The sequence below is a fragment of the Ranitomeya imitator genome, chromosome 1 (assembly GCF_032444005.1).
Source record: "Ranitomeya imitator isolate aRanImi1 chromosome 1, aRanImi1.pri, whole genome shotgun sequence".
In the NCBI taxonomy this organism is placed as follows: domain Eukaryota; kingdom Metazoa; phylum Chordata; class Amphibia; order Anura; family Dendrobatidae; genus Ranitomeya; species Ranitomeya imitator.
The window spans coordinates 582,247,413-582,273,627 of record NC_091282.1 but is presented as its reverse complement, the minus strand read 5'-3'; the positions used below and the strand labels follow the sequence as shown (position 1 = coordinate 582,273,627).

General features: G+C 43.7%; 1 protein-coding gene and 1 long non-coding RNA gene across 2 annotated transcripts in view; one reads left to right on the top strand and one right to left on the bottom strand.

Moving 5' to 3' along the window:
* LOC138657942 (uncharacterized) overlaps positions 1-15,389 on the bottom strand; it is a 60,574-nt gene extending 45,185 nt beyond the window's left edge. Inside the window, exons 1-3 of the long non-coding RNA XR_011317266.1 lie at positions 15,340-15,389; positions 15,189-15,270; positions 14,692-14,834 (exon numbers count right to left, since the gene is read on the bottom strand). This is a non-coding gene — a long non-coding RNA (uncharacterized lncRNA). The remainder of the gene's footprint in view (positions 1-14,691; positions 14,835-15,188; positions 15,271-15,339) is intronic.
* HMG20B (high mobility group 20B) overlaps positions 1-26,215 on the top strand; it is a 740,474-nt gene that overhangs the window by 101,078 nt on the left and 613,181 nt on the right. Inside the window, exon 2 of the mRNA XM_069767875.1 lies at positions 18,401-18,469. Within this exon, the coding sequence (XP_069623976.1) occupies positions 18,435-18,469 (35 nt within the window). The 5' untranslated portion in view covers positions 18,401-18,434. The remainder of the gene's footprint in view (positions 1-18,400; positions 18,470-26,215) is intronic.

Sequence of the window (26,215 nt, the reverse complement as noted above, 5' to 3'; positions counted from 1 at the left end):
TTTGTTGTCTTATATTCTAGGTTCTTCAAAGTAGCCACCTTTTGCTTTGATGACTGCTTTGCACACTTTTGGCATTCTCTTGATGAGCTTCAAGAGGTAGTCACCGGAAATGGTTTTCACCATCAGTTGTGTTGAGCAGAAGTCTGGTGGATACACAGCTGATAGTCCTACTTAATAGACTGTTAGCTGCTTTTTTTCTTGCCATAATACAAATCCTAAGTAAAGAAAAATGAGTGGCCATCATTACTTTAAGAAATGAAGGCCAGTCAGGCCAAAAAATTGGGAAAACTTTGAAAGTGTCCCCAAGTGCAGTGGCAAAAACCATCAAGCGCTACAAAAACTGGCTCACATGAGGACCGCCCCAGGAAAGGAAGATCAGCCTCAGAAATCGCAGGTTAACAGCAGCTCAGATTAGAGTCCAGGTCAATGCCACACAGAGTTCTAGCTGCAGACACATCTCTACAACAACTGTTAAGAGGAGACTTTGTGCAGCAGGCCTTCATGGTAAAATAGCTGCTAGGAAACCACTGCTAAGGACAGGCAACAAGCAGAAGAGACTTGTTTGTGCTAAAGAACACAAGGAATGGACATTAGACCAGTGGAAATCTGTGCTTTGGTCTGATGAGTCCACATTTGAGATGTTTGGTTGCAACCACTGTCTTTGTGAGACGCAGAAAAGGTGAACGGATGGAGGAGGAGGTATGATGGTCTGGGGGTGCTATGCTGGTGACACTGTTGGGGATTTATTCAAATTTGAAGGCATACTGAACCAACATGGCTAACACGGCATCTTGCAGCAGCATGCTAATCCGTCTGGTTTGCGTTTAGTTGGACCATAATTTATTTTTCAACAGGATAAAGACCCCAAACACACCTCCAGGCTGAGTAAGGGCTACAGAATGCTGTAGATAAGCCCCTGATGCCGGTGGCCTTGGCTCATATACGATTTTTGGGGTGACAGATTCCCTTTAATTTGGAGCTGTTCCAAGGCCCCTTTCACACATCAGTTTTTTGCCATCAGTCGCAATCCGCTGAATTAAAAAAAAAAAACAAAACAAAAAAAAAAAAAAACGGCGACTGATGCCGCTGGATCCGCGTGTTTTTTTTTTTTTTCTCTCATAGACTGATTGAGATAGAGATTGGTGACGGATGGCCTCATGTTTCATCAGTCGTTCACTGGATCTGTCAACTTTTTTTGTCTGGCAGCCGGAGAAGACTGACAAAGTAACTTTTTTTTTGTGTACGTCGAAAAATCGAACTGCGACGGATCCGTCACCGTCTGTCGTTTGCTCGAATGGAAGCCTATGGGCGCCGGATCCGTCAAATGACTGAATCCGGCGACTGATTTCGTGTTTTTTTTTTTTTTATTTATTTTTTTTATTTTTAACTGAGCATGCTCCGGCTTATTTAGGATCCAATTAGCCAGATCCGCTAGTAGGATCCGTCAAAAAAACAAATCCATCGTATCAGTTTTTCACAATCTGCGACCGATCCATCGAGCCAACTGATGTGTGGAAGGAGCCTTATATGCTTTAAGGCTAGGTTCACATTTGCGGTTGAGTGCACAGTGTCTCGTCCGCAAATGCATTGTAAAACGCATGGTAACACTGCATTTTGTGTGTTTTTTTTTTTTTTTGTTTTTTTTTTTTCCCCGCATCAACTTGCCGCATGACGGATGAATGCAACATTTGCATGCATTTTTGCATGCGTTCGTGTTTTTTTTTTTTTAATGCACATTCGTTTGATAGGAAAACATTTTTAAAGGAGAATTTCCTTGAAACATGTTACACCAATTGGGCGTGGCTCATGGGATTTCTATATATAAACCCTTGTACAGATGAGATCCTCACATTTTGCTCCTGTGTCAGGTGTTGTGAATTCCGCTCTTGGGCTCCCTCCGGTGGTTTTGAGTGGTATGGCTGCTTCTTGGATTTGGCTTCTGCAGCTGTTTTCACAGATCGTCTTATGGGCTCGGCTATATTAGTCTGGCCTTAGCCCTCATTCAATGCCAGTTGTCAATTGTTCCAGCCTGGAGTCATTGCTCTTTGGATTTTCCTGACACTCTGACCAGTTTTGCAAAGCTAAGTCCTTGCTTGTCCTTTGCAGTTCATGTTCATTACTGTCTTTGTTTTTGCTCTTGTCCAGTTTATCAGTATTGATCTATTCAGCTTGCTGGAAGCTCTGGGCAGCAGAGTTTGCCCTCCACACCTTTAGTTAGGTGTGGAGTTTTTTGCATTTCTCTGTGGTGGACTTTTTCTAGGTTTTATTACTGACCGCATAGTGCTCTTTCCTGTACTTTCCTTTCTAGCTAGAAGTGGCCTCCTGTGCTAAATCTTGTTTCTTACTACGTATGTCATTTCCTTCTCTTCTCACAGTCATTACATGTGGGGGGCTATCTATCCTTTGGGGATTTTCTCTGAGGCAAGATAGTTTTCCTGCTTCTATCTTTAGGGGTAGTTAGCTCTTAGGCTGTGACGAGATGCCTAGGCAAAGTTAGGAGCATTCCACGGCTACTTCTAGTGTTGTGTTGAGCTTAGGGACTGCGGTCAGTATAGTTCCCACCTGCTCAGAGCTGTCACATGTCGTTCCTTAATCACCAGACCATAACAGTCAGGCCGGTTTCACACGTCAGTGGCTCCGCTACGTGAGGTGACAGTTTCCTCATGTACTGGAGCCACTGACACACGTAGACACATTAAAATCAATGCATCTGTGCAGATGTCATTGATTTTTTGCGGACCGTGTCTCCGTGTGCCAAACACGGAGACATGTCAGTGTTCGTGGGAGCGCACGGATTACACAGACCCATTAAAGTCAATGGGACCGTGTAAAACACGTACCGCACACGGACGTTGTCCGTGTGCAGTCTGTGTGCCGTGCAGGAGACAGCGCTCCAGTAAGCGCTGTCCACCCCCACATGGTGCTGAAGCCGCGATTCATATCTTCTGTGCAACAGCGTTTGCTGTAAAGATGATATGAATAATCCATTTTTTTAGTGGTTTTTCGCAGGGGCACACGGACACTGATAATTCCGGTACCAATTTTTTTTTCCGGTACCGGAATTATCTGGACGTGTGGGACTGCCCTCAAGATGATTCTTTGCAGGGAGAGTTTCTATCGGAATCTGGATTTGGATGTCAGCTTGTTTCTTTTCTTTGCATTTGCTTCTGAGCAAGAATGGAAAAGAGAACAGAAAAGACTGCGTCGGCGCTTTTGGCAGCACCCGATTCTTGAACTGCGACAGAGCCGTGGAGCCTACCATTCCTTAAACAGTGAGCTCCGTGAAAACCCAGAGAAATATTTTGAGTACCCGAGGATGTTTAAGGACAGCTTTATGGAATCGCTGGACCGTGTCCAAAGAGCCATCAGCAGGCAGGACACCCAGCTCCGTAAAGCGATTCCTGCTGAGAAACGTCTGCTGGTGACACTAAGGTACGTAATATTTAAACATTAACACCTGTCATAATTATTATTGTTCTGCAATATAATTAATATTTTTCCCTTTTTCTTTTGCTAAAATACTGTCCTAAATATTGTTATAAAAGCCTTTTTTTTTTTTTCTCCTTTTCCTTCCTTCTGTTTTGCAAACCCCAGTCATAAATATTATTTTTGATTTTTATTTCTTTTTCTATCTCTTTTCGGCAGATTCCTGACTACCGGAGAGAGCCTATCATCGCTCCATTTCCGGTTCCGGATAGGAATTTCCACACTCTCTGGGATTATCGCAGACACCTGCCGTGCTTTGTGGGATGTTCTCTGTGTGGTATTTCTCCCCCTACCCACCACGGAAATCTGGCAGCAAACTGTAGACCAATTTTTGGAAGTTTGTAATTTCCCCAACTGTTTGGGAGCAGTGGATGGAAAACATATCCGTATTATCAAACCGGCTAGAACTGAATCCGAGTATTTTAATAAAAAAATATTTTTCCATAGTTCTCATGGCGATTGCAGCTGCAGACTGTAGGTTTGTGGACATTGTATCTTTTGGCTGTGGTAATGACTTCCAGACATTTAAAAACTCGGACATGGGCCAACAGTTGTATGGGAATCATTTGTTTCCCCCTGCCCCAACTTCTTCCCAACACTCAAGGCCCGCCAATGCCATTTGTTGTGGTTGGGGATGAGGCCTTTCAGATATGTAGAAACCTCCTAAAATCATACTCCAGTCGGGACTTGAACCAAGGATTTGTAGGATTTTTAATTACAGACTGACCAGGGCACGAAGAACTGTTGTGTGCCTTTTGGTATCCTTGTCTCAAAATGGCGCATTTTAGGGACCGCCATTAATCTGAAAATTGAGACAGTCGATGAGCTGTCAAAGCATGTGTGGTTCTGCACAACTGTATAATGTCTAAAGAGCGACCCAACGTTGAACCTGTTTGTAACTCATTGCCAGATTACCATCATCACCCTCTCAGGACAACAGTTGAAGTTGCCCAAATGAGGATACATTTGCGTTTTACGTTGTTTCTGAGAGTGTATGTCTGTCCTGGCAAGATGACATGGTTTAGTGTTTTTGAAATGTTATGTACCTGTAATTATTAAAATTTACTTTAAAGGGAACCTGTCACCTGAATTTGGCGGGACTGGTTTTGGGTCATATGGGCGGAGTTTTTGGGTGTTTGATTCACCCTTTCCTTACCTGCTGGCTGCATGCTGGCTGCAATATTGGATTGAAGTTCACTCTCTGTCCTCCGTAGTACACGCCTGTGCAAGGCAAGATTACCTTGCGCAGGCGTGTAGTATGGAGGACAGAGAATGAACTTCAATCCAATATTGCAGCCAGCATGCAGACAGCGGGTAAGGAAAGGGTGAATCAAACACCCAAAAACTCCGCCCATATGACCCAAAACCAGTCCCGCCAATTTCAGGTGACAGAGTCCCTTTAATGGGCCAGCGACTGGGAGCAGGACGTGTCTCCATTGAGCTCCTCTGCTGATTGAGATAATCTAATTTAATCTGCCGCCTTATTAACACATCTACTAGACTGGAAGACGTTTTCTACCTCCCTGCTGACCCAAAGGTCTTTTTTCATCGCATCTGACCTATAAACAGTAGTTTAATCAAACTTCCAATACTGAGGCCTGCAGGTGAATCTGAGGCCTGCTGGGGGGGGATCTGCCTCTTCCCGCCAGTTGTGGACTAGGAGCTGAGCCTAGTGGGGGGACCGCATTGGACTGCCCTGCAGTGGGAGCCCCTCACCATCAACTACATCAGGGGCCGGATCGTCCATCAGGAGCGTTCTGCGGAGTCTGGAGGAGGTAAGAAGACCTGAGGGAGGCGCGCATCCTGCGGCCCCGCCGGCAGTGCTTGCCACCAACCCCTCCGACTTCTGAACCCACCGCGACCCTGCCGCATATACCATCAAGGCCGCACGTTGCCCCTCCTGGCTAAAAGCTCACCTGCTCGGAGGGTGATTCGGAGCTACTGCGCCCCATCCCCGGCTGGAGTCCGGCTGTCCGGGCCACAGCTGCAGGCCCCGTGGAGAGACTGTTACGGGACTCCGCCATCTTGAGTGGTTCGCGGCCCTGAGGCACACCGCACCTTGGTGGCTTCGGAGAAGTGCCCCGGCTCGTCGTCCCTTCGGATTGCCGCTCCTCAGCCTTGGAGCCCTTCGCAGTCTGGCGATCGCTGCGGTGTGCATCGCTGCTGCGTCCCGACCGCTGCGCCCTGTCCGGAGTACCTGCGGGACGGATCGGACGAACCAGCCGGTTCTAGCGCTGGGTGGGCTCATCGTCCATGGTGGCGCTCTGAGTCCCTCCCGACCCAGCGGCTGCCTTGATTGGGACGGCGCGTCCAGAGAGCGGTGAGACGGATCTGTGGATTTCCCGCCGGGCCTGGCGCCATCTTAGATCTACCGCTGGGCGCAGAGAGAGGCCCCTATCAGCCAAGCAGGGACCGCTTCAACACTGGAGTGCTTTGCCGGCCCTCCTCTCCTGTTACTGCCAGGGGGTGCGGGGTGGCGACCGCTGTGACACCCATCATATAACGGTCACCTCAAATCTGCCCTAGTACCAGCAGAGGTTCGGCACTGCCTCCCCCATCCCCCATTCCTGTGGACAGTGGTGTTCAGGACGGCCGCACAGCAACCAGGAGCAGATCCACAGCTGACGGTCCTGTGATTTACGGTTCCTTGTCTGGGACCCCTACACCCAGGCCATCTTTAAACACATTATTATTTTATTTTATTTCGTTTTTTCTTTTTCTTTTTTCCTTTTATTCCTTTTTTATTAAGAGCCGAGGGTGACACCTGCTGTTCAATCTGCCACACTTCACCTTGCACATTGATGGTGGGGAAAACTTCCTCTAGGAGGGCAGCCTATGATAGCCTGCAATAACAGGGAGATTTTGTGGTACTGCTACGCCACCTAGTGGTGACATAAAAAACTTTCAATATAACTCTCTTCTTAATTGAACAACATAGACGGCCTGGTGACAATCCTTTTCTTTACTAAAACCATGACAATGTTCAACTTCCTACAACCACACTCACAGATATGCTGATCTAAAAGTAATACTGGCACACGGGTGGTGATCTCCTAAGCAAGCGCTATATTCAGTTACAATGGTTAAAATTCATAAAGAGCGCTGCAAATCTTCTCTACCTGCTACAAAACAAGACAAACAAAGTGACATGGAGAAATTCTTAAAACACAAGCCTTCGCTTGCCCGGTCTGCTCACAAGACCTCTCGCTCCAACACCAAATCAGACGACCCTGTCGACGATTTAGATTCTAGCAATGAAGCTTCAGGAAGCGACACCACTCAGACTCTGGAGGAATCTCAAAATCTTTCCTCAAAAAGGCATTAATCCAAGCAATGAATCCACTGATCGCAGAGGTCTCTGGCCTACGAGAAGATATACAACAAATCGACAATAGGGTCGAATCCCTAGAAACCACTCAGTCTTCTCTTATAAGTCACTCTAACAAAATAAAAGACCACCTGGACTTTCACAAATCCCAATTAAACATGGCATCCCTAGCTATAGAGGATCAAGAAAACCGGAGTCGCCGAAAAAACATTAGAATTAACCCTCCGTCACATACAACTGATCTGACAGGCGCTTCTCTTTTACTTTCATTTCTCCTTCCTCACCAGATTGTGAGGAAACCCCCTCCCTCCAGGTAGTCTCCTGTCTCTTGAAGGTCTGTGAAACCTGATATCACAGTTGGATTTCAGAGCTTCAGGGGAGAGGATATAGCTGCACAGATCTCTCAGGCTCATTGTATGTGAATACGTCACATTCAGTAAGGTTGGTATTTTATGTTTTTATTCATCACAATAGTTTATTTAGCTTGTTTTATGAATGTATAGCACAAAATGTGAGGATATTTCATAGAAATAAGGGAGATTTTATAAAAGAAAGTGTGCTGCTCAGGCATATACAGTAGTTCCCTAACATATTCCTTCTCTTGCTTCAGATTATCTGCTGAAATGGAGAGGAAAATGTACAATTTATCCAAACAACTTGATGTTGAGGAAGTAACAAACATGCTGTTAGATGATAGAGACCTCACACTGAATGAGGATTTAGGAGAGGAAAGTTAGATTGATTCTCATGATGAGGTGGAAGAATGTGTCCTGGATTCTGAAACAGAGCAAGATGGTGACAGTGGTGAGGATGAAGAAGTTGGATCATATTATATTGGAAAAGAACTAGTACTTGGAGAGCTACGCAGGAGAAGCGTGAAAACAATCGGTATCCCCTCTCGCCTTCAAGTTCAGCTCAAAAGGTTCCGCCCAGAAGATGATGGTGAAAAGTCACCATCTGCACCACCTCACAAAAGAAGGAGATGCACCACCTGCCAAACGGAAAGCGGAACCAGAAGGCTTTCAAATTATGAATGTCTCAAATGTCATAAAGCAATTTGCCTGACACATGCAAAAATGGTGTGTAATTCTTGCTATTTGCTCTGCAAGTGTGACTTTTCTGGGGAAACCTCAGCATCTACTTCTGATTGAATATGTTTTTAATAGTACTTAAGGTACCTTAAAATTAAGTTTGTGTTCAAAAATTTTCTTTGTACATTTTTTTGAGAGAGTCGAACTGGGGACTATTTGGCGGGAGTTTTGAAAAGTTTGTATTTCATAGTTATTAGTTTTATGTTAAGTAAATGTTTTTTTTTGCAACTGATTATGTGTAGTCTCTTTTATTACATCCCTATGAAGGTCACTGATCACTTTTAGAGCACTGAAATTGCAAACATTAGATATTATAGGTATTTTTCCAGCAGGCGCCTGACAGGCACATTGTATGTGAACTCGTTAGTCCGAATATTGTATGTGACGGAGGGTTAAGGGGATTCCCGAAAACGTCTCCAATGAAATACTTGAAAAATCAACCAGAGCAATATTTGCTTCCCTACTGCCTCAGGAACGATGTGATCAAATGGTTATTGAGAAGATACATCGCTCGCTCAGGCCCAAACCTAAACCCACGGATCCCCCAAGGGATGTGATATGTGGTCTTCTGAATTACTTGGATACCTCTGCAATTCTAAATGCTTCCAGAGAAAATAAAAACTTATCCTACGAAGGTTCATCAATCCAACTATATCAGGACCTAGCTCCGTCGACTCTCACCAAACGTAGGGTCTTGAAATCTCTCCTTGACACACTACGTGCAAATAAGATACTATATAAATGGTTATTTCCTTTTGGCCTAGCCGTACATGGTGGAGGAAAGCAAGCCATAATCCGTCACCCAGATGACCTCGCCAAAGTTTGGTCCACATTTGACATAGATGCGGTAGATGTCCCTTCTTGGCTGCCTTTGGACATGACACTTAATGTCCCCTCCAATCTTCACCCCTTGCCGGATCATGGCGAATGGTCCCCAGCCAAGAGGTCTGCATCTCCGAGACAGGGTAAGTCTGGAACTAAAAAGAAACCACCCCCTTGAGTCAATTATGTGACGCTACTTCTTCTTGCCTTTGATGGACAAATAAACCCGATCTCTCCATTGTGTCCGGTTCGGGTATTGCTTAAAACTCGTTAGGTCAACGGAATTTTTTCTTTCACGATGCCTTTATTACAGATTTTATTGGTAGTAAATGTTCATATCTTGTTTACCACTTGTGCGCCTGCAAAGGACTGTCCTGTCTGTCTAGGGAGGATGTTTGTGGCCCCAGCCTCTGCCACAGACGGGATTTTTCTTTGTTTTATGTTATACTTTTTTCTCAAAAATGTTCTTATTGCATTTATAGTTATTATGTTTTGTTCAGTACATGTGCACAGATGTCACTCTATTTTCTTTTATAACTCCTGACCGGTAGCGTCTCAGAATCAGCCACTGTGGTAGTGGCTTCATATAACGTGAAGGGCATGCGCTCACCAAGGAAAAGAGGGCAATTGATGAGATTTTTGAAATCCAAAAATTCTAGTATCGCGTTTTTCCAGGAAACCCACTTCAAAAAAGATAGGACCCCTGATATGTCAAGAACACAATTCCCTACATGGTACCATAGCACTGGCACCACAGCCTCGAGAGGAGTCGGTATAGCTTTTAAAAGAAATGTCCCTTTTACCTTAAAAGATACCGACGGGAGATACATAATGATAAAAGGGCTATTAGCCAACACGAAGGTTACCCTTTGTAATATTTATTCCCCAAACCAAAACCAAATTAGTTGGCTATGCCAGGTATTAAATACCCATAGATTATTTAAAGAAGGGATTATAATACTAGGAGGGGATTTCAATGTCACTTTTAACCCAGCAATAGATTCCTCATCAGGAAAATCTTCTATACCACAAAAAGCACTTAGAAAATTACACATCAACCTACAATCTTTAAATTTAATTGATCCATGGAGAACATTATATCCGACAACTAAAGACTTCACTTTCTTCTCCTCACCTCATAATAATTATCACAGACTAGACTACCTCTTAACCCAATCTTTCCACCTTCAACTAGTGAAATCCGCAAAAATAGACGTTATATCCCTTTCAGATCATGCCCTGCTTTTCCTAGAGATGAACATTAAATCACTCCCTCTTCTTTTACCTGGACACTAAATGAGACCCTTCTTTGTTATGATCTGGTGGCCTAGGAGCAGCATGAGACGTACTCTGGAGAAGGTGGTACCTGAACTAGCAGCGCAACTAGAAGTAGCCGTGGGGGGTACCTAACACTCCGTAGACCCCTCGACACAGCCTAAGAACTAACTTCCCCTAAAGACAGAAACAGGAAACCTATCTTGCCTCAGAGAAAATCCCCAAAGGATAGACAGCCCCCCACAAATATTGAATGTGAAAGGAGAGGGAAATAACATATGCAGACATGAAATCAGGATTTAGCATAGGAGGCCATACTAGCTAAAAAGAATGAATAGGACAGAGTCCTATGCGGTCAGTATTAAAACACTAGAAAATATCCACCACAGAAAATACAAATCACCACATCTGACTAAAGACATGGAGGGTATATCTGCGTCTCCAGAGACACAGCTTGGCTGCAAAAAATCCTTCACAGACAAAGCTGGACAAGACAAAACATGAAAATGCACAGAACTATAAGGTCCACAGCAGGTGGACAGCAAAAACAAAGCCAGGACTTATCTTTGAAGAAAAGCGCAGCAAACAGGAGAGACCAGGAGGGATGTGAATCCTCCAAAAACAATGGACAACTGGCACTGACTGAAGGATCAAGCAAGGCTATATAGCCCAGCCCAAATTGCAAAAAATAGATACACCTGATAAATGCTGCGTTCCAACTACCGCCGCACTACCACTCACAACCACCGGAGGGAGCCCAAGAGCAGAATTCACAACACTTTTTGGTACTAACTCCTATGTGACTAGATTCTCTACTTCCATCAACCTCTTTTTTAAGGAGAACTGTCTTCCGGGCTCTCCCATGCCTTTGGTTTGGGAGACACACAAGGCGGTCCTGAGAGGGGAATTCATAGCCTTGGGCTCATATCTGAAAAAAGAACGGTCCAAAGAGGTAGTGGCTATTCTGCACCAGATCAATTCTGTGGAAAGGATGCACAAACGCTCTCAGACAAATAAAGCTCAGACTGAACTCATTTCACTCAGAAGATCCCTAAAAGATCTTTTGAACATACACTCCGCTAAGATATACATGAGAAGCCAACAGAAGTTCTACCTTCATGGCAATAGAGGGAGCAAACTCATGACTGCTCTTCTTAGAAAATGTAGTGGACGTACTTTTATCACACAGTTGAAAGGTGCGAATGGCCCAACTATTTCTGAGACCAAAGACATTGCTAAAGAATTCAAACACTTTTACGAGAGACTTTATAATCTGGAGGTTCCGGAGGACATGGGTGAGCCCGGGGCAGCCTTGGAAAATATAGATACATTCCTTTCATCTCTGAGACTCCCCTCATTGTCATCAGATGACATCTCTTGCTTAACAGCCCCAATTACCCCTGAAGAGGTATTAGAGACTCTGTCCAGTATTTCCAATGGAAAGGCTCCGGGTCCTGATGGCCTCCCCATCACCTGCTATAAGAAATTAATAAAACCCCTGCTGCCCCACATAGTTACATTATTCAATTCTTTTTTGACGGGACAGTTCCCCCCGAAACAAGCTTTAGAAGCTTTTATCACAGTTTTACCAAAAGAGGGTAAGGATCCCAACCTTTGCTCTAGCTATAGGCCTATTTCTCTTCTCAACACAGATATGAAATTATGGGCTAAACTTTTGGCGACTAGATTAGGTAACATACTCCCCAGAATAATTCAATCGGACCAGGCGGGTTTTGTGCGTGGGAGGGAGGGCAGGGACAATTCGGCTAAAGCTCTTCAATCTATAATGTATGCTAGAAGGCGGAACTTGCCGCTTACTCTCCTGTCTACCGATGCCGAGAAGGCGTTTGATAGGGTAAGCTGGAGATATATGAAGAGGGTCCTACATAGGTTTGGCTTCCCCCCCAGTTTATTACAGCGGTCTTTTCCCTGTACTCCTTTCCCACTGCCAGAGTCCGGGTGAATGGTGTTCAATCCGATGTTTTTAATATTAACAACGGTACCAGGCAGGGATGTCCCCTGTCCCCTTCTTTGTTTGTACTGGTCATCGAAACGCTCATACAGAGAATTAGGAGGTCCAGATCCAGGGATTGCGGATAGGTAGATTAGAGATAAAAATATTGGTATTCGCGGATGACCTACTCTTCCTGGTTTCTAATCCTTTCAAAGCATTCCCCATTATCCTCAATATACTTAATCATTTTGGCAAACTTTCAAATTTCAAAATTAATAATACCAAATCGGAAGCACTTAATATCACCCTATCGGCCACTCAACTTGCCACTCTACGAAAACTAGCCCCCTTCTCCTGGTCCACATCCTCTATAAAGTATTTGGGTATCTGGATCACTAGGGACCCCACGGACCTATTCAGATCTAATTTTTCCCCTCTAATAAAAAAACTAGAAGCATTGATGAAATCATATAGTCTTCCCACTTTATCATGGATAGGACGTATCAACGTATTTAAAGCTTACCTTATGCCTATCCTATTGTATTCTATGAGCATGGTGCCCATTCGTCTTCCCCTCACATTCTTCAAAAACATAAGGTCCTTATTAATTAAATTTGTATGGAGAAATAAACCAGCTAGGCTACCCTTTAAATTGTTAACATGTCCCACCTCTTGTGGAGGTTTAGGATTACCTGACACCTATATATATTATAAAGCTATACACCAAAGCAGATGGCTGAGAATAGTAATTGGCCTTGAGAGGGGCACGTTAGACATGATAGATGTGGCTTTGCTGGACAATGGGGGAATACCACTTTTATGGTCGCGCTCGAAACCAACGACTTCATTGGGTTTGGATGACATAACTTTACCTACCCTCCACGTTAGACAGACAGTTTTGAATGAACTTCCACCAGATTCATTCCCATCATCCTTAACACCTATCGAAGTCATTCCCTATCTGGTTAACCCTGATTTCAAGGACTCATATAATTTATGGTCAAAGCTCCCTAGGGATTCCCTCACTAACCTCTATGACGGTAAAATTCTTAAAAACAACATATGGCCTAGCAACGCCACGAAGTCTCCAAAAATTTTTTTGCAGGAGCTTCACACTAAGCGTATTCTTATGGAATTTAGAGAAAGGTTCCCACAAAAGTCGAATTGGTCATGGTTAGACCTCATGCTTAAAACGGGCTCAACTAGATACAAAATCATATCTCGCTCGTACTACCAACTTGTTACCCCCTCTTAACCCTTTTAAACCATCCTTTTGTTTATTCCTGGGAATCTGAACTTAATTTTAGCTTCTGAGATGACCAGATCTCAAAGATGTTGAAGTCTGCCAGGGGGTTCTCTCGATGCATCCTACTGCAGGAAAATGCATATAAGATACTAACCAGATGGTATTTGACGCCGGTCAAACTCCAACATTTAGGCTTAGCGGATTCTGACTTGTGCTGGCGTTGCCGGGTCGCCCAGGGGAACCATGCACACATATTCTGGGAGTGCGGAGGGATTAAAGATTTCTGGGAGGAGGTAAATTTAACACTTAAAAAGCTAAAACTAATTAAAACTGACCTACTGGCGGTCGAGGCCATTCTCTCGTGCCCGACAAACAACTTCAAACCCACTAGGCATGGTCTTCTACCCTTGATGCTCAGTGCTGCAAAACACTTAATAACCACCCACTGGAAGAGTGTATCCCCCCCCAACACAAGGTGAATGGTTCAATAAAATTGACCACATTTATAGAATGGAGGAACTATCGAGCTGGGAGACGCATGCCCATGATCGTTTTGTTTTGAACTGGCTTCCATGGAGAACATTTCGTTCAGTTGCTCCCTAATTTTGCTACTTATGTCTTCTTAATACCGAGATTCTATGCTACCGTACTGTTTGTTTTTGAGTATTACAACCACGTGTACTTGAACTGTTATGTTCATTGTTCCCCCATCCTTTTCTCCTATTTCCCCTCCTTTAACTACTACTCCTCAAGCCATCCCCCCCCCCCTCTCCTAACCCTTCCTCCCTTCCCCCCCTCTCCCTTCCCTCTCCTACCATTCTCCAAAGTTGGTGGTCTGGATTCCCTTATTGCCATTGTTATAATAGTTATGATTTATTTAGTTATCTTAACATTACTTGCATGTAACGTTTCCGGCCTTTACTTTAAATAAAGAATTTACAAAAAAAAAAAATTTACTTTAATGTTTACTGACAATAAAACGCCTCTAGTTGGACACCTGTTCCAAGTGCCTTCTATATTACCCAATTTTTTTTTCAAAGTTTAATAAGGTGATCACTGGTTCACAACTACATTTTTTTTGTTATATAATCCACTCTCTGATTGCATGATACAGGGATTGGATTATAACCACATTGGGTTATGTAACCCATTCTTTACACTACATCTCTACTCTGAGGTCAGTGCTATTGTAGGTGACATTGAGCTAATCCAATCGTGTCTGCATTTCTGTAAATGCAGACTGAAGAGATGATGTAGCTAAGCCTTCTCATATCTTTAGACATCTGCCTGTGTGTTAGAACTAGTGCACTCAGGTGAGCATTGTTGACCCCTGACCTTTTTTTGTATATGTATGTATGTGTATATATATTTATTTATATTTTTTTTGGAGGATTTTCAGTCCTTTGTGTTTTTGCAAATTCTTAGCTCCATTACACACAAGAAGCAAAGCCCCCCACAAAAAAGAAAGAAGCAAAGGACAGGGGAACACCTGAAGGATCAGCTGCCTGTTCTCCAGCCTGTGACGCCGACCCACTTGCTGCATCGCTGGTGGATGGCTGGGACTGGTCCGTAGCAGTCCGATGAAGGACTGCTCCAGAGAACGATCCAGTTTCGAGGGGGCTGCTACAGGTTCTGTGAAAAGAAAAGTAAAACATTACTACCAAAAAATAACAATTGTAAAAGTGCCAACTCCTGTTAAATAAATTCAGATTGGTGAACACAACAAAAAATACTTGTTTTTTTCTGAGCAGGGACAGGCCTCAGGAAAGCCAGCAGTCGGTGGTACTTGTATTTCCCTACTCTTGCTGCAGCACCACTGTGAACTTGGATCTCCTGTCTCAGGTCCTTGTTGAAGCGATCCTTCATCGAACACCAACTGGTTTTTACTTTAATCACTGAGTCTGCTGCTCATGCTCATCTGCACTGTAAGGGTTCTATAAAAATAAATATTTTGCCACATGTGTAATAGGGACAGTGAATACTTACCAATCAGTAGCAAATGCACTCACTTCAGTCTCCTGTCCACTCTGTAAACTCTGATTTTCAGTGGAGGATATGATGATGAATGCTGCAAGAGACAGAAATGATTAAAGACTGCAGGGAGAAAAACAGGCAGACATATAGCTTGTATACTTACATTTTGATAGTCTTCCAAACTTGATGCTGCAATGCTTGTATCACTTCCAGAGTCTTGAGAGTAATGGACTTACACTGCCAACACCTTCTTTTATAAGGTTTGTTTGGGGGGGTGGCTTAAAACAAGTTCCTAGACATGTTTGCTCATAAGAACACATGTGTACGCAAACGCAAGTCCTTGCTTATGCATGTGTTCCCATAGACTGTAATGCGTTTATTTGATGCACTCTTTCCGCAAACGTCTGCATGCGTATGGCGGCGGAAATTTGCCGCCATAAAAATTCTAACAATGTGTTGGCCACGCCAGCCGTGCACCGCAAAAATACGCATGCGTAAGCAAATGTGGACGAACGCATGCAAATGCATTCACCTGTGTCTACAATGTAAAAGATCGGAAATCAAGACGCATGTGGATGTATGCGTCCAAAACGCTGCAGACACAACGGCAAATGTGAAACCAGCCTAAGCACTCCCTCCTCTGTGACAGGAGGAGTACCCTTGCTGCAGCTTGAGCTGCTGAACCCGATAACTCCTCTCTCACCACAGCTGAAGGGTTATCTCTGGCCTCTGGAGCCATAGCATCATAAAACCCTCCACTGCCTAAAGAAACTGTTGTCTGTCCAAACAACCTAGTAACAACAGGGTTGCCTGGCAAATCGACAGCATTCTTTGAACTATTAATAAAATCCACAAAACTAAGGAAAAAATTCTGCATACCTGACATTGATTGTGCTGCGGGTATCAGTTTACTTGGAGCATGCTTGTGCTAAGGATCCACCCAGTGAAGCTAATTGATGGCCACGAATTCTCTTGGTCTTCCATATCCCCGGAGGTGAATATCTCCTGTTCGGTTTGTTGGTTCGCCGGGACTCTCTTCTCACAGCTTCTCTTTCCTCATTCACATATCTATCTTCTTCCTGCCTTGTATGCTGAGTGTCATCAACCACCTCAAATTCCTGAGCTTCTGGAGTGAAGTCTTCATCTTGAGACCATAACAGGATGTTGTTTAGCCACTCCTCTCCTTTCTACATGCTCTGCTATCAGCTTTAGGAGATGATCCATGCTCTGAGGTACAGTTGTAATTTAGATTCTGGCTACTGTAACTTCATCTGACAGGAATGCAGTGCTTCAGAAGTTCTCCTTGGCGCCGAAATCTGTTAACCAATCAGACTCCTGTTGCTTATTTCTGCCTGTCACCTGAGGACTAGAAAAACCAATCCACAAACTGGTACGTACCATTATCATAAATCAAAGATGGGGAGATATGAATAAACCTTAAACATTGAGAGAACTAAGGTACCGTCACACTCAGCAACTTTGCAACGAGAACGACAACGATCTGTGACGTTGCAGCGTCCTGGATAGCGATCTCATTGTGTTTGACACGCAGCAGCGATCTGGATCCCGCTGTTATATCGCTGGTCGGAGCTAGAAGTCCAGAACTTTATTTGGCCGCTAGATCGGCGTGTATCGTCATGTTTGACATCAAAAGCAACGACGCCAGCAATGTTTTTACATGGAGCGAGAACGATAAGTTAGTTGCCGTTACGTCACTGGATCGCTCCTGCATCGTTCTGGAGTTGCTGTGTTTGATGTCTCTACAGCGACCTAAACAGCGACGCTGCAGCGATATAGTTTAGGTCGGATCGTTGTCTATATCGCTGCAGTGTCGCTGAGTGTGATGGTACCTTTAGGGAACATACCTAAACTGAAATCTAATCCACTTAGCCAATAGACAACATGGGGGGGGGCTGGTGCCGCAATCCCATGAAGCCCCCACGCTATTTGCTCTAAAGGGGGGCTTGTACATTTCTTGTGTCAAGCCACTCATGACCAATAGACAATGCCAGGAGTGTCTTATCTGGGCCAAGGAGAAAAAGAACTGGACTGTTGCTCAGTGGTCCAAAGTGTTGTTTTCAGAGGAAAGCACATTTTGCATTTCATTTGGAAATCAAGGTCCCAGAGTCTGGAGGAAGAGTAGAGAGGCACACAATCCAAGCTGCTTGAGGTCTACTGTGAAGTTTCCACAATCAGTGATGGATGGGAGCCATGTCATCAGCTGGTGTAGGTCCACTGTGTCTTATCAAGACCAAAGTCAGCGCAGCCATCTACCAGGAAATTTTAGAGCACTTCATGCTTCCCTCTGCCGACAAGCTTTTTTGAGATGGACATTTCATTCTCCAGCAGGACTTGGCACACGTCAACACTGCGAAAAGTACCAGTACCTGGTTTAACCCCTTCCCGACATGCACTGTATATATACTGCTCTGCGGGAGGTGCGTTCCCGCAAAGAACAGTATAGCTACAGTGGCACGATCGAGCGGCCTCACGTGCTGACACCCCGCAGTAATGCCCACGATCAGTGCTAGCATTTTAAAATCATTTTTCAAGCTAGTGTTATGAAGTATTCTAATTTACTGAGATAATGACTTTAAGTTTTCATTGGCTACAAGCCATAATCAACATTAACAGAAATACCCTTTAAAATAGATCATTCTGTTTGTAATGACTCTATATAATGAGTTTCACTTTTTTATTGAACTGAAATTAACTTTTTGATAATTAATTTAGTGAGGAACATGTGTGTTTAAAAATTATATATACATCAGTTTCAGAACCCTCCAGTAGAAACTGTTTTCAGATATCTTCCAAACCATACTGAAGAGCCTCAAAAGCATACATGAGGCTTTCAGGAACTGGTCTGCAGACCTTTTGGCCAGTCTGTATTGTGCTCTGTACTCAGAATTTGGCGTTACTGCAAGAGCATATGGCAATTTGGGACAAAGGATTGTGCATGTTCCGTCCAAGCTTTTCCTACAAGCAGACTGTCTGAGGAAGTGAAAGAGGGAACTGTGGATGCTTGACTGTCACTATTGGAAGTGCAGAACAAATCCAACAATGTGAATAGAACAGGTGGGGGAGTCATTCGAGGTTGGTGTGTGGGAAGGTGACATTTGCACAGGTTGAGAAATGTGGTGTATTGGCATGGGTTTATGACAGTGATTTTGGGAAGCAACACTATAAACTTCTTGCCTTTCACACCCCCTATCTTTCTTTTATAGACTATCATAGTATCATAGCTGATATTGGAAGATCATGTCCCAAACACCAAAGCATCTATCTGGAGTATTGTGAGTACCCTGTATACTGTTTGCCCATTTCAGATGGACGTATAAGACTGCAGTATCAATATAACAATGCGATTTGTAAACAAATCTTTAAATTTGTTTTGTGTGTTTTGAGGACCAACTGTAGCACGATACATGCCATATAAAATGTCTCTGCTGAGTAAAAAAAAAAAAGTGCAGTAATACAATGCCAGGAAAATGTGCTCACTTCAGATGTAAAATGCCGCTTTTAATTTCTGCAGGGAATAACTCGTGAAAGAGGGGGAGAGTAGGTAGGGATTACGGGTGGGTGGGTGGGGGGGGGGAGGGGGAGTGTGCCCAAGAGGAGAAGAAAATCCTAGCTAGCAGGAAAGGAGTGTATACTAAGGAAAACCAGAGGCTGTTGGATGCCTGTTTGCATAGATATGGTAGACCAAACTGGGTATGATTACTGTAATTCGCCCATGGAGCTAAAATTGTATTCAATTTGTCTACCTTACCAGACACTATGGCTGCCAAAAACTTAAATTTATCATATACCATGAGAGCCGATCCTTCACTGCCGATGGGTCTAATCTTGGTTTCTTCCAGGTCAGGTGGTTGTTTGGTAGCTTGGAAAATTAACCCATTTCTGACATCAGACGTACTAATCTGTCCTTGTGACCTGGGGCAATTTTTGACCCTGGATGGAATAGTACGTCTGAGCAACCAGCTGCACTCATGGAGTGAGCGCGGGCGATCGCCGCCAGGTGTCAGCTTATTCTGACCGCTCTCAGCAGTTTAACCCCCAAAATAGTTTGATCGACAATGATTGCAACATTATGGAGGCCGGCGCAGGGCTGACAGCCCCTCTGCCTTTGGATTGGAGACTCTGTAGCATGATGTGGGGTCCCGATCGTTGCCATGGTGAGCGGATGTCGTCATGATGACATCCAGGTCACCAGAGCAAGGAAACTTGTTGGTCATGTGTAATGACCAGGCCGAACGTTACCTGCTATCCACCCCCACACGGTGTCCGCAGCCGAAGGAATTATGACACACACCAATCTCGGGTATAATAGTTGCTTTTACTTCAGCAGGAATTATAACTTGGAACAAATAAGGAACAGTCTCATGGATAGTTCATGGCAATTACAGTTCACACTTAGCTGCTGAGATGTGATTCGGGTCTGAAGCTTTAAGAGCACTGGACAGTCTCTTTTGATAGTTTACAGAAGGAGGTAGACGTAGCTATTAGAGGTTACAGACCTGTATTCGGGGTTAACTCCACAGTGTGTCACGGCACGTGCACAAGTACTTATAGGTGAATGTAAAAACTGAGGTGATTTCAGTCAGACTCTAGAATTATGTCACTTATAGGTTAATGTAAAAAAACTGTGGTGAATCTAGTCAAAGACTTTAGAATGATGTCTGTACAGGTTAGAGAGGGAACCCAGGGTCTTAAACCTGCAGGAGATCTTGTAGTGAAAATGGCCTCTACGTGTGTTCTGCTTTCCCTGAGGGCATCCCTCAGACTAAAGAACATTATAGACTTGCCTGGAAAACAGCTCCTCCTATTAACCATGTGACTAGGAGCTGGCAAATAGGACACCAGATTCACATCATTGTACACTTCCATGGGCACGTTTCTCATGTTTGCACATATGATAATTCGCTTTTCACTATTCTTTACAGTGTTAAGGTACCTTCACACATAACGATATTGTTAACGATATCGTTGCTTTTTGTGACGTAGCAACGATATCGTTAATGAAATCGTTATGTGTGACAGCGACCAACGATCAGGCCCCTGCTGGGAGATCGTTGGTCGCTGAAGAAAGTCCAGAACTTTATTTCGTCGCTGGACTCCTGCTGACATCGCTGGATCGGCGTGTGTGACACCGATCCAGCGATGTCTTCACTGGTAACCAGGGTAAACATCGGGTAACTAAGCGCAGGGCCGCGCTTAATAACCCGATGTTTACACTGGTTACCATCCTAAAAGTAAAAAAACCAAACACTACATACTTACCTATCGCTGTCTGTCCCCGGCGCTCTGCTCTGCACTCCTCCTGTACTAGCTGTGAGCGTCGGTCAGCCGGAAAGCAGAGCGGTGACGTCACCGCTCTGCTTTCCGGCCGCTGTGCTCACAGCCAGTGCAGGAGGAATGCAGAGAAGCACAGCGCCGGGGACAGACAGCGGTAGGTAAGTATGTAGTGTTTGTTTTTTTTTACTTTTAGGATGGTAACCAGGGTAAACATCGGGTTACTAAGCGCGGCCCTGCGCTTAGTAACCCGATGTTTACCCTGGTTATCGGCATCGTTGGTCGCTGGAGAGCTGTCTGTGTGACAGCTCTCCAGCGACCAAACAGCGACGCTGCAGCGATCCGGATCGTTGTCGGTATCGCCGCAGCGTCGCTTAATGTGAAGGGGCCTTTAGTCTGTTACTACTGGGCTGGGACACTTCCCCTTCTACTTATCACTATCTAATCTGGAATAAGGTAATTACTGTGCTAGCTCTCATGATTTCATGGGGATGACTCATGCGATGTATAAAATATGATGACACATGGATCTATTCATCTGTGCTCCACCTTCTCTCTTAGCCCTCTGGATGTTGCTTTTTGGATTTATACACTATTCTCATTGTTATTTCTACCTACAGGGCACTCAGGATCATTACCCTATTTTAATTATTCACACATTCTACTCTGACTCGTTACTCGCATTGCTGTATATTTCTATTGCTGTTACTATTATATGGCAGAAGTTTTAGGTGGACCAATTCATCTTATAAAGTCACCAGGATGACCTTCTGCTCTGATGCCTATGATATGTGCTTCTCTTTATCTGTCGTTATTGATTTTGTTTTGCATATTTCCTTTTCTTTATTTTCAGCGATTACATGACAAAGGCGTTGTTTAAAAGATCGCATAAGTTGTATATTCTGTTACGCTCCCAGATTATGTGTAATAAATTCACATCAAATTTTGCATAAAAAACGCAAAGAGTGTGCGGTGAATCTTATACTCTGCTGTTACTTGAGACCTTTGGTCCATTACACCAGCACCTCGCCCTTTTATGGCTGAGTGCACACCATATTTCCTTCCCTATACTGCTTATATTTTGGGGTTTGCACCGGCCGTTCCTATTTTGAGTGCATGTCCATGTCTACTGACACTTTTGCATATGATGAGTATGAGCATGATGAGTATGATGAGTACCATAGACAAAATAAGATACCCAGGGGGCTCAGGTGTAACCTTCATCCTACCCTCTTCTCCGGTAATCCGGAGTATTGTGAAAAATACAAGAAAATTCTTAACAAATGCTCCCTTGATATTTTTATATTAACTATAGAGTTCTTCCAAAAAGCCATAACTGAGACAAAACAGAATATTCAGACCATAGAGGTACAACTTTCAACCACTCTTTCCTCGGCTGAGTGGTCTTCCTTGAAAACTAAGACGGATAAGGCCTTGACTGAACACCAGAAAGTTCTACAGGAGCAAAAGCGCCAAAAATTTCAGAGGGATTCTGAGGATTACGCCAACAATAGAGTCTACAAATGGACCGATTCTTCCACCTGGCGCCGTTCACGATACCCACACAGCAATGGATCCTACAGCTCGGAAAGCGACTCTTCAACCACCTCCAGCCGCCAACGTTTTTTATCCAAAGGACGCAAGGGGAGGATACCATCAAGGAGACCCACAAGGCGATCCAAACGAAAGAATGACAACACGATCACAGGGGAGACTACAAACCTAGTGATCAACATATTGGATCATCTTCTCTGCCCTGCAGAATTCTCGGTCTTACAGAAGGGACTTTCCTTCTGCCCTACACCAACCTGGGACGCTTTCCAACTAAAGAAAGGCCTTGAACGTTTTTATCGAGCGGTCAGACTGAAAACCCATTTTGGCTTGAATACTAACAGTACTCGGGATCCAACACCCCCAGTGGAGGGTGACGCGGTACCTGCATTGTCTATCACATCTCTCGGCCTTCACAACCGGAGTAACTTTTGTCCTCCTCGGACATATCATGCTACCGAAACTTTCATCTCTCTGGTAGACCAGGAGGTTAACTCTCTTACTCACCAGCAACACCTTGGTTTTTTTCCATCACATTCTAATCTCTCTCCCACTGAAAAACAAGCCCTTTCCTCTCTAAACGCCAATAAATCCATTATTGTGAAAACGGCAGATAAAGGGGGAGCTATCGTAGTAATGAACAGTGTACAATACATGAATGAGGTTAACCGCCATTTGTCGGACACCAATACCTATGGTATCTTACCATACATCGGTCATGGGATTCGCAATTTAATTTACACATACCTCGCACGGCACATTATAGATCAGAAAACGGCAACCTTCCTCATCAATGCACACCCCATTACACCGTTTTTTTATGTTCTACCAAAAATTCATAAGTCGCTTCAAACCCCCCCCCCCCCTTCCCCGGTAGACCAATTGTGGCCTCGACGGATTCTGTCTTGTCTCCCCTCTCTGTCTTTCTGGAAAAGGTCTTGACACAACTAATCAGATCAACCTGGTCTTTTCTGAAGGACACTGGGCACTTTCTCAGAGTAATAAAACAACTAGGTACAGTCCCACCAGACAAGTACCCTTGTTACTCTCAATGTAAATAGCCTCTATACGTCAATCCAACACACTAAGGGCATCGAGGTCACGATGTGGTTAGTGTTGGAGTTAGAATTGAGGGGTTTCCACTGTTTAGGCACATCAGGGATCTCCAAACGCAACATGGCGCCACCATTGATTCCATCCAATCTTGCATTCAAAAAGTCAAATGGTGCTCTCTCCCTTCCGAGCCCTGATGTGCGCTCAAACAGTGGATTACCCCCACATATGGGGTACCAGCATACTCAGGACAAACTGGGCAACAACTTTTGGGGTCCAATTTCTCATGTTACTCTTTTGAAAAGAAAAAAAATTGCAGGCTAAAAAATAATTTTTGAGGAAAAAAAAATTTTTTTTTATTATTTTCACGGCTCTGCGTTCTAAACTTCTGTGAAGCACTTGAGGGTTTGAAGTGGTCACCGCACATCTAGATTAGTTCCATGGGAGGTCTAGTTTCCAAAATGGGGTCACATGTGGGGGAGCTCCAATGTTTAGGCACAAAGGGGTTCTCCAAACGCGACATGGTGTCCGCTAACGATTGGAGCCAATTTTTCATTCAAAAGTCAAATGGCGCTCCTTCCCTTCCGAGCCTTGCCGTGTGCACAAACAGTGGTTTGTGACCACATATGAGGTATCAGTGTACTCAAGAGAAATTGCCAAACACATTTTAAGATCCATTGTATCCTGTTGCCCATGTGGAAATGAACAAATTGAGGCTAAAAGAAATTTTTTGTGAAAAAAAAGTACCTTTTCATTTTTACGGATCAATTTGTGAAGCACCTGGGGGTTCAAAGTGCTCACTATGCATCTAGATAAGCTACTTGGGGGGTCTAGATTCCAAAATGGGGTCACTTGTGAGGGAGCTCCAATATTTAGGCACACAGGGGCTCTCCAAATGCAACATGGTGTCCGCTAAAGATTGGAGCCAATTTTTCATTGAAAAAGTAAAATAGCGCTCCTTCCCTTCCGAGCCCTGTCGTGCGCCCAAACAGTGGTCCCCCCCACATATGGGGTATCGGCGTACTCAGGACAAATTGTACAATAACTTTTGGGGTCCAGTTTCCCTTTTTAACTTTGGGAAAATAAAAAAAATTGTTGCTAAAACATCATTTTTGTGACGAAAAAGTTAAATGTTCATTTTTTCCTTCCATGTTGCTTCTGCTGCTGTGAAGCACCTGAAGGGTTAATAAACTTCTTGAATGTGATTTTGAGTACCTTGAGGGGTGCAGTTTTTAGAATGGCATCACTTTTGGGCATTTTCAGCCATATAGACCCCTCAAACTGACTTCAAATGTGAGGTGGTCCTTAAAAAAAAAAAGGTCTTGTAAATTTCGTTGTAAAAATGAGAAATCGCTGGTCAAATTTTAACCCTTATAACTTCCTAGCAAAAAAAAATTTGTTTCCAGAAATGTGCTGATGTAAAGTAGACATGTGGGTAATGTTATTTGTTAACTATTTTGTGTCACATAACTCTCGTTTAACAGAATAAAAATTAAAAATTTGAAAATTGCGAAATTTTCAAATTTTTAGCCAAATTTCCATTTTTTTCACAAATAAACGCAAAAATTATCGCCCTAAATTTACCACTACCATACAGCCCAATATGTCACGAAAAAAACAATCTCAGAACCGCTAAGATTCGTTGAAGCGTTCCTGAGTTATTACCTCATAAAGGGACACTGGTACGAATTGCAAAAAACGGCCAGGTCATTAAGGTCAAAATAGGCGGGGTCATGAAGGGGTTAACAAGATTCCGGTGCCAGCATTGGCCACACAGCCCCAAAGCATGATGGAACCTTCACCAAATTTTACTGTGGGTAGCAAGTGTTTTTCTTGGAATGCTGTGTTTTTTGGCCACCATGCATAACGCCTTTTTGTATGACCAAACAACTCAATCTTGGTTTCATCAGTCCACAGGACCTTCTTCCAAAAAGAAATTGGCTTCTCCAAATGTGCTTTTGCATACCTCAGCCGACTGTTTGTGGCGTGCTTGCAGAAACGGCTTCTTTCGCATCACTCTCCCATACAGCTTCTCCTTGTGCAAAGTGCGTTGTACAGTTGACCGATGCCAATCCTCTGTCGGGTGATGCTATCCAATTTTACCTTGATTTACTCCATCTAGTACTCTTTGAAAACTACTATTTGTATGAGGATACATTCTACATTCAGATGTGTGGCACAGCAACGGGTTCGAACGTCGCGACTGCTTATGCCTTTATGAACCATTTCGAAATTACCTATGTATTCACCAACAGTCTCAAGTTATAGCTTGCATAATAAAGCGATGCAGAAATGACTTTTACTGTATAAAAGCATCAAAACATAAAAAAAATATAAATGAGGTATCGCTGTAATGGTACTGACCCGAAGAATAACACTGCCTTATTAATTTTACTACACATGGAATGGTATGAACGCCCCCCCCCCCAAAAAAAAAAGGTCCTGAATTGCTGATTTTTGTTCACTCTGACTCTTATAATCGGAATAGAAAGTGATCAAAAAATGTCATGTGCCTAAAAATTTTACCAACTGGAACGTCAACTTGCCCCGCAAAAAACAAGGCTTCACAACTCTGGGCCAAAAAACAAAGCGTCTTTTAGTGTGTGACACAAGCAAAACTTAAAAACCTGCTATAAGGTCTCTTTCACACGTCCTGATATTTATGGTACAGGAGATAAATAAAAAAAAAAAACTGACAGTCACATCCAAACATAGACTAGGTGTGAACAGGTGCATAGTCACCAACTCGTGTACAGAAAAGCAGCACTCTGTTGCGACATAGCTTGCAAGTATGAAATATGAAAATTGAATTGCACTACTGCACTAAAAATATGAAAAATTGAGAAAGCTTAGCACATAAATTTGCCAATTCATGTGTACCTGGAAGCCACTTTAAGGCGTTTATCGTTTTCAGGACCTAACAATGCCAGTCCTCCTTTAGAATAAAATCTTCATCTGAATTGGAACCTAATGAGTCCTGTCTTAGACTAAAATCTATCTCTCTGAGGAGGGGTAGTGGTCCTGTTGTGATTAAAAACACCTGTGGCTAAAAGGCGGAGTGCTCAGTCAGAAGGCTAATGAATACAGATTTAAAAAAACTGGCCATCCCATCCAAACCTAGACTAGGTGTGAACAGGTGCTAA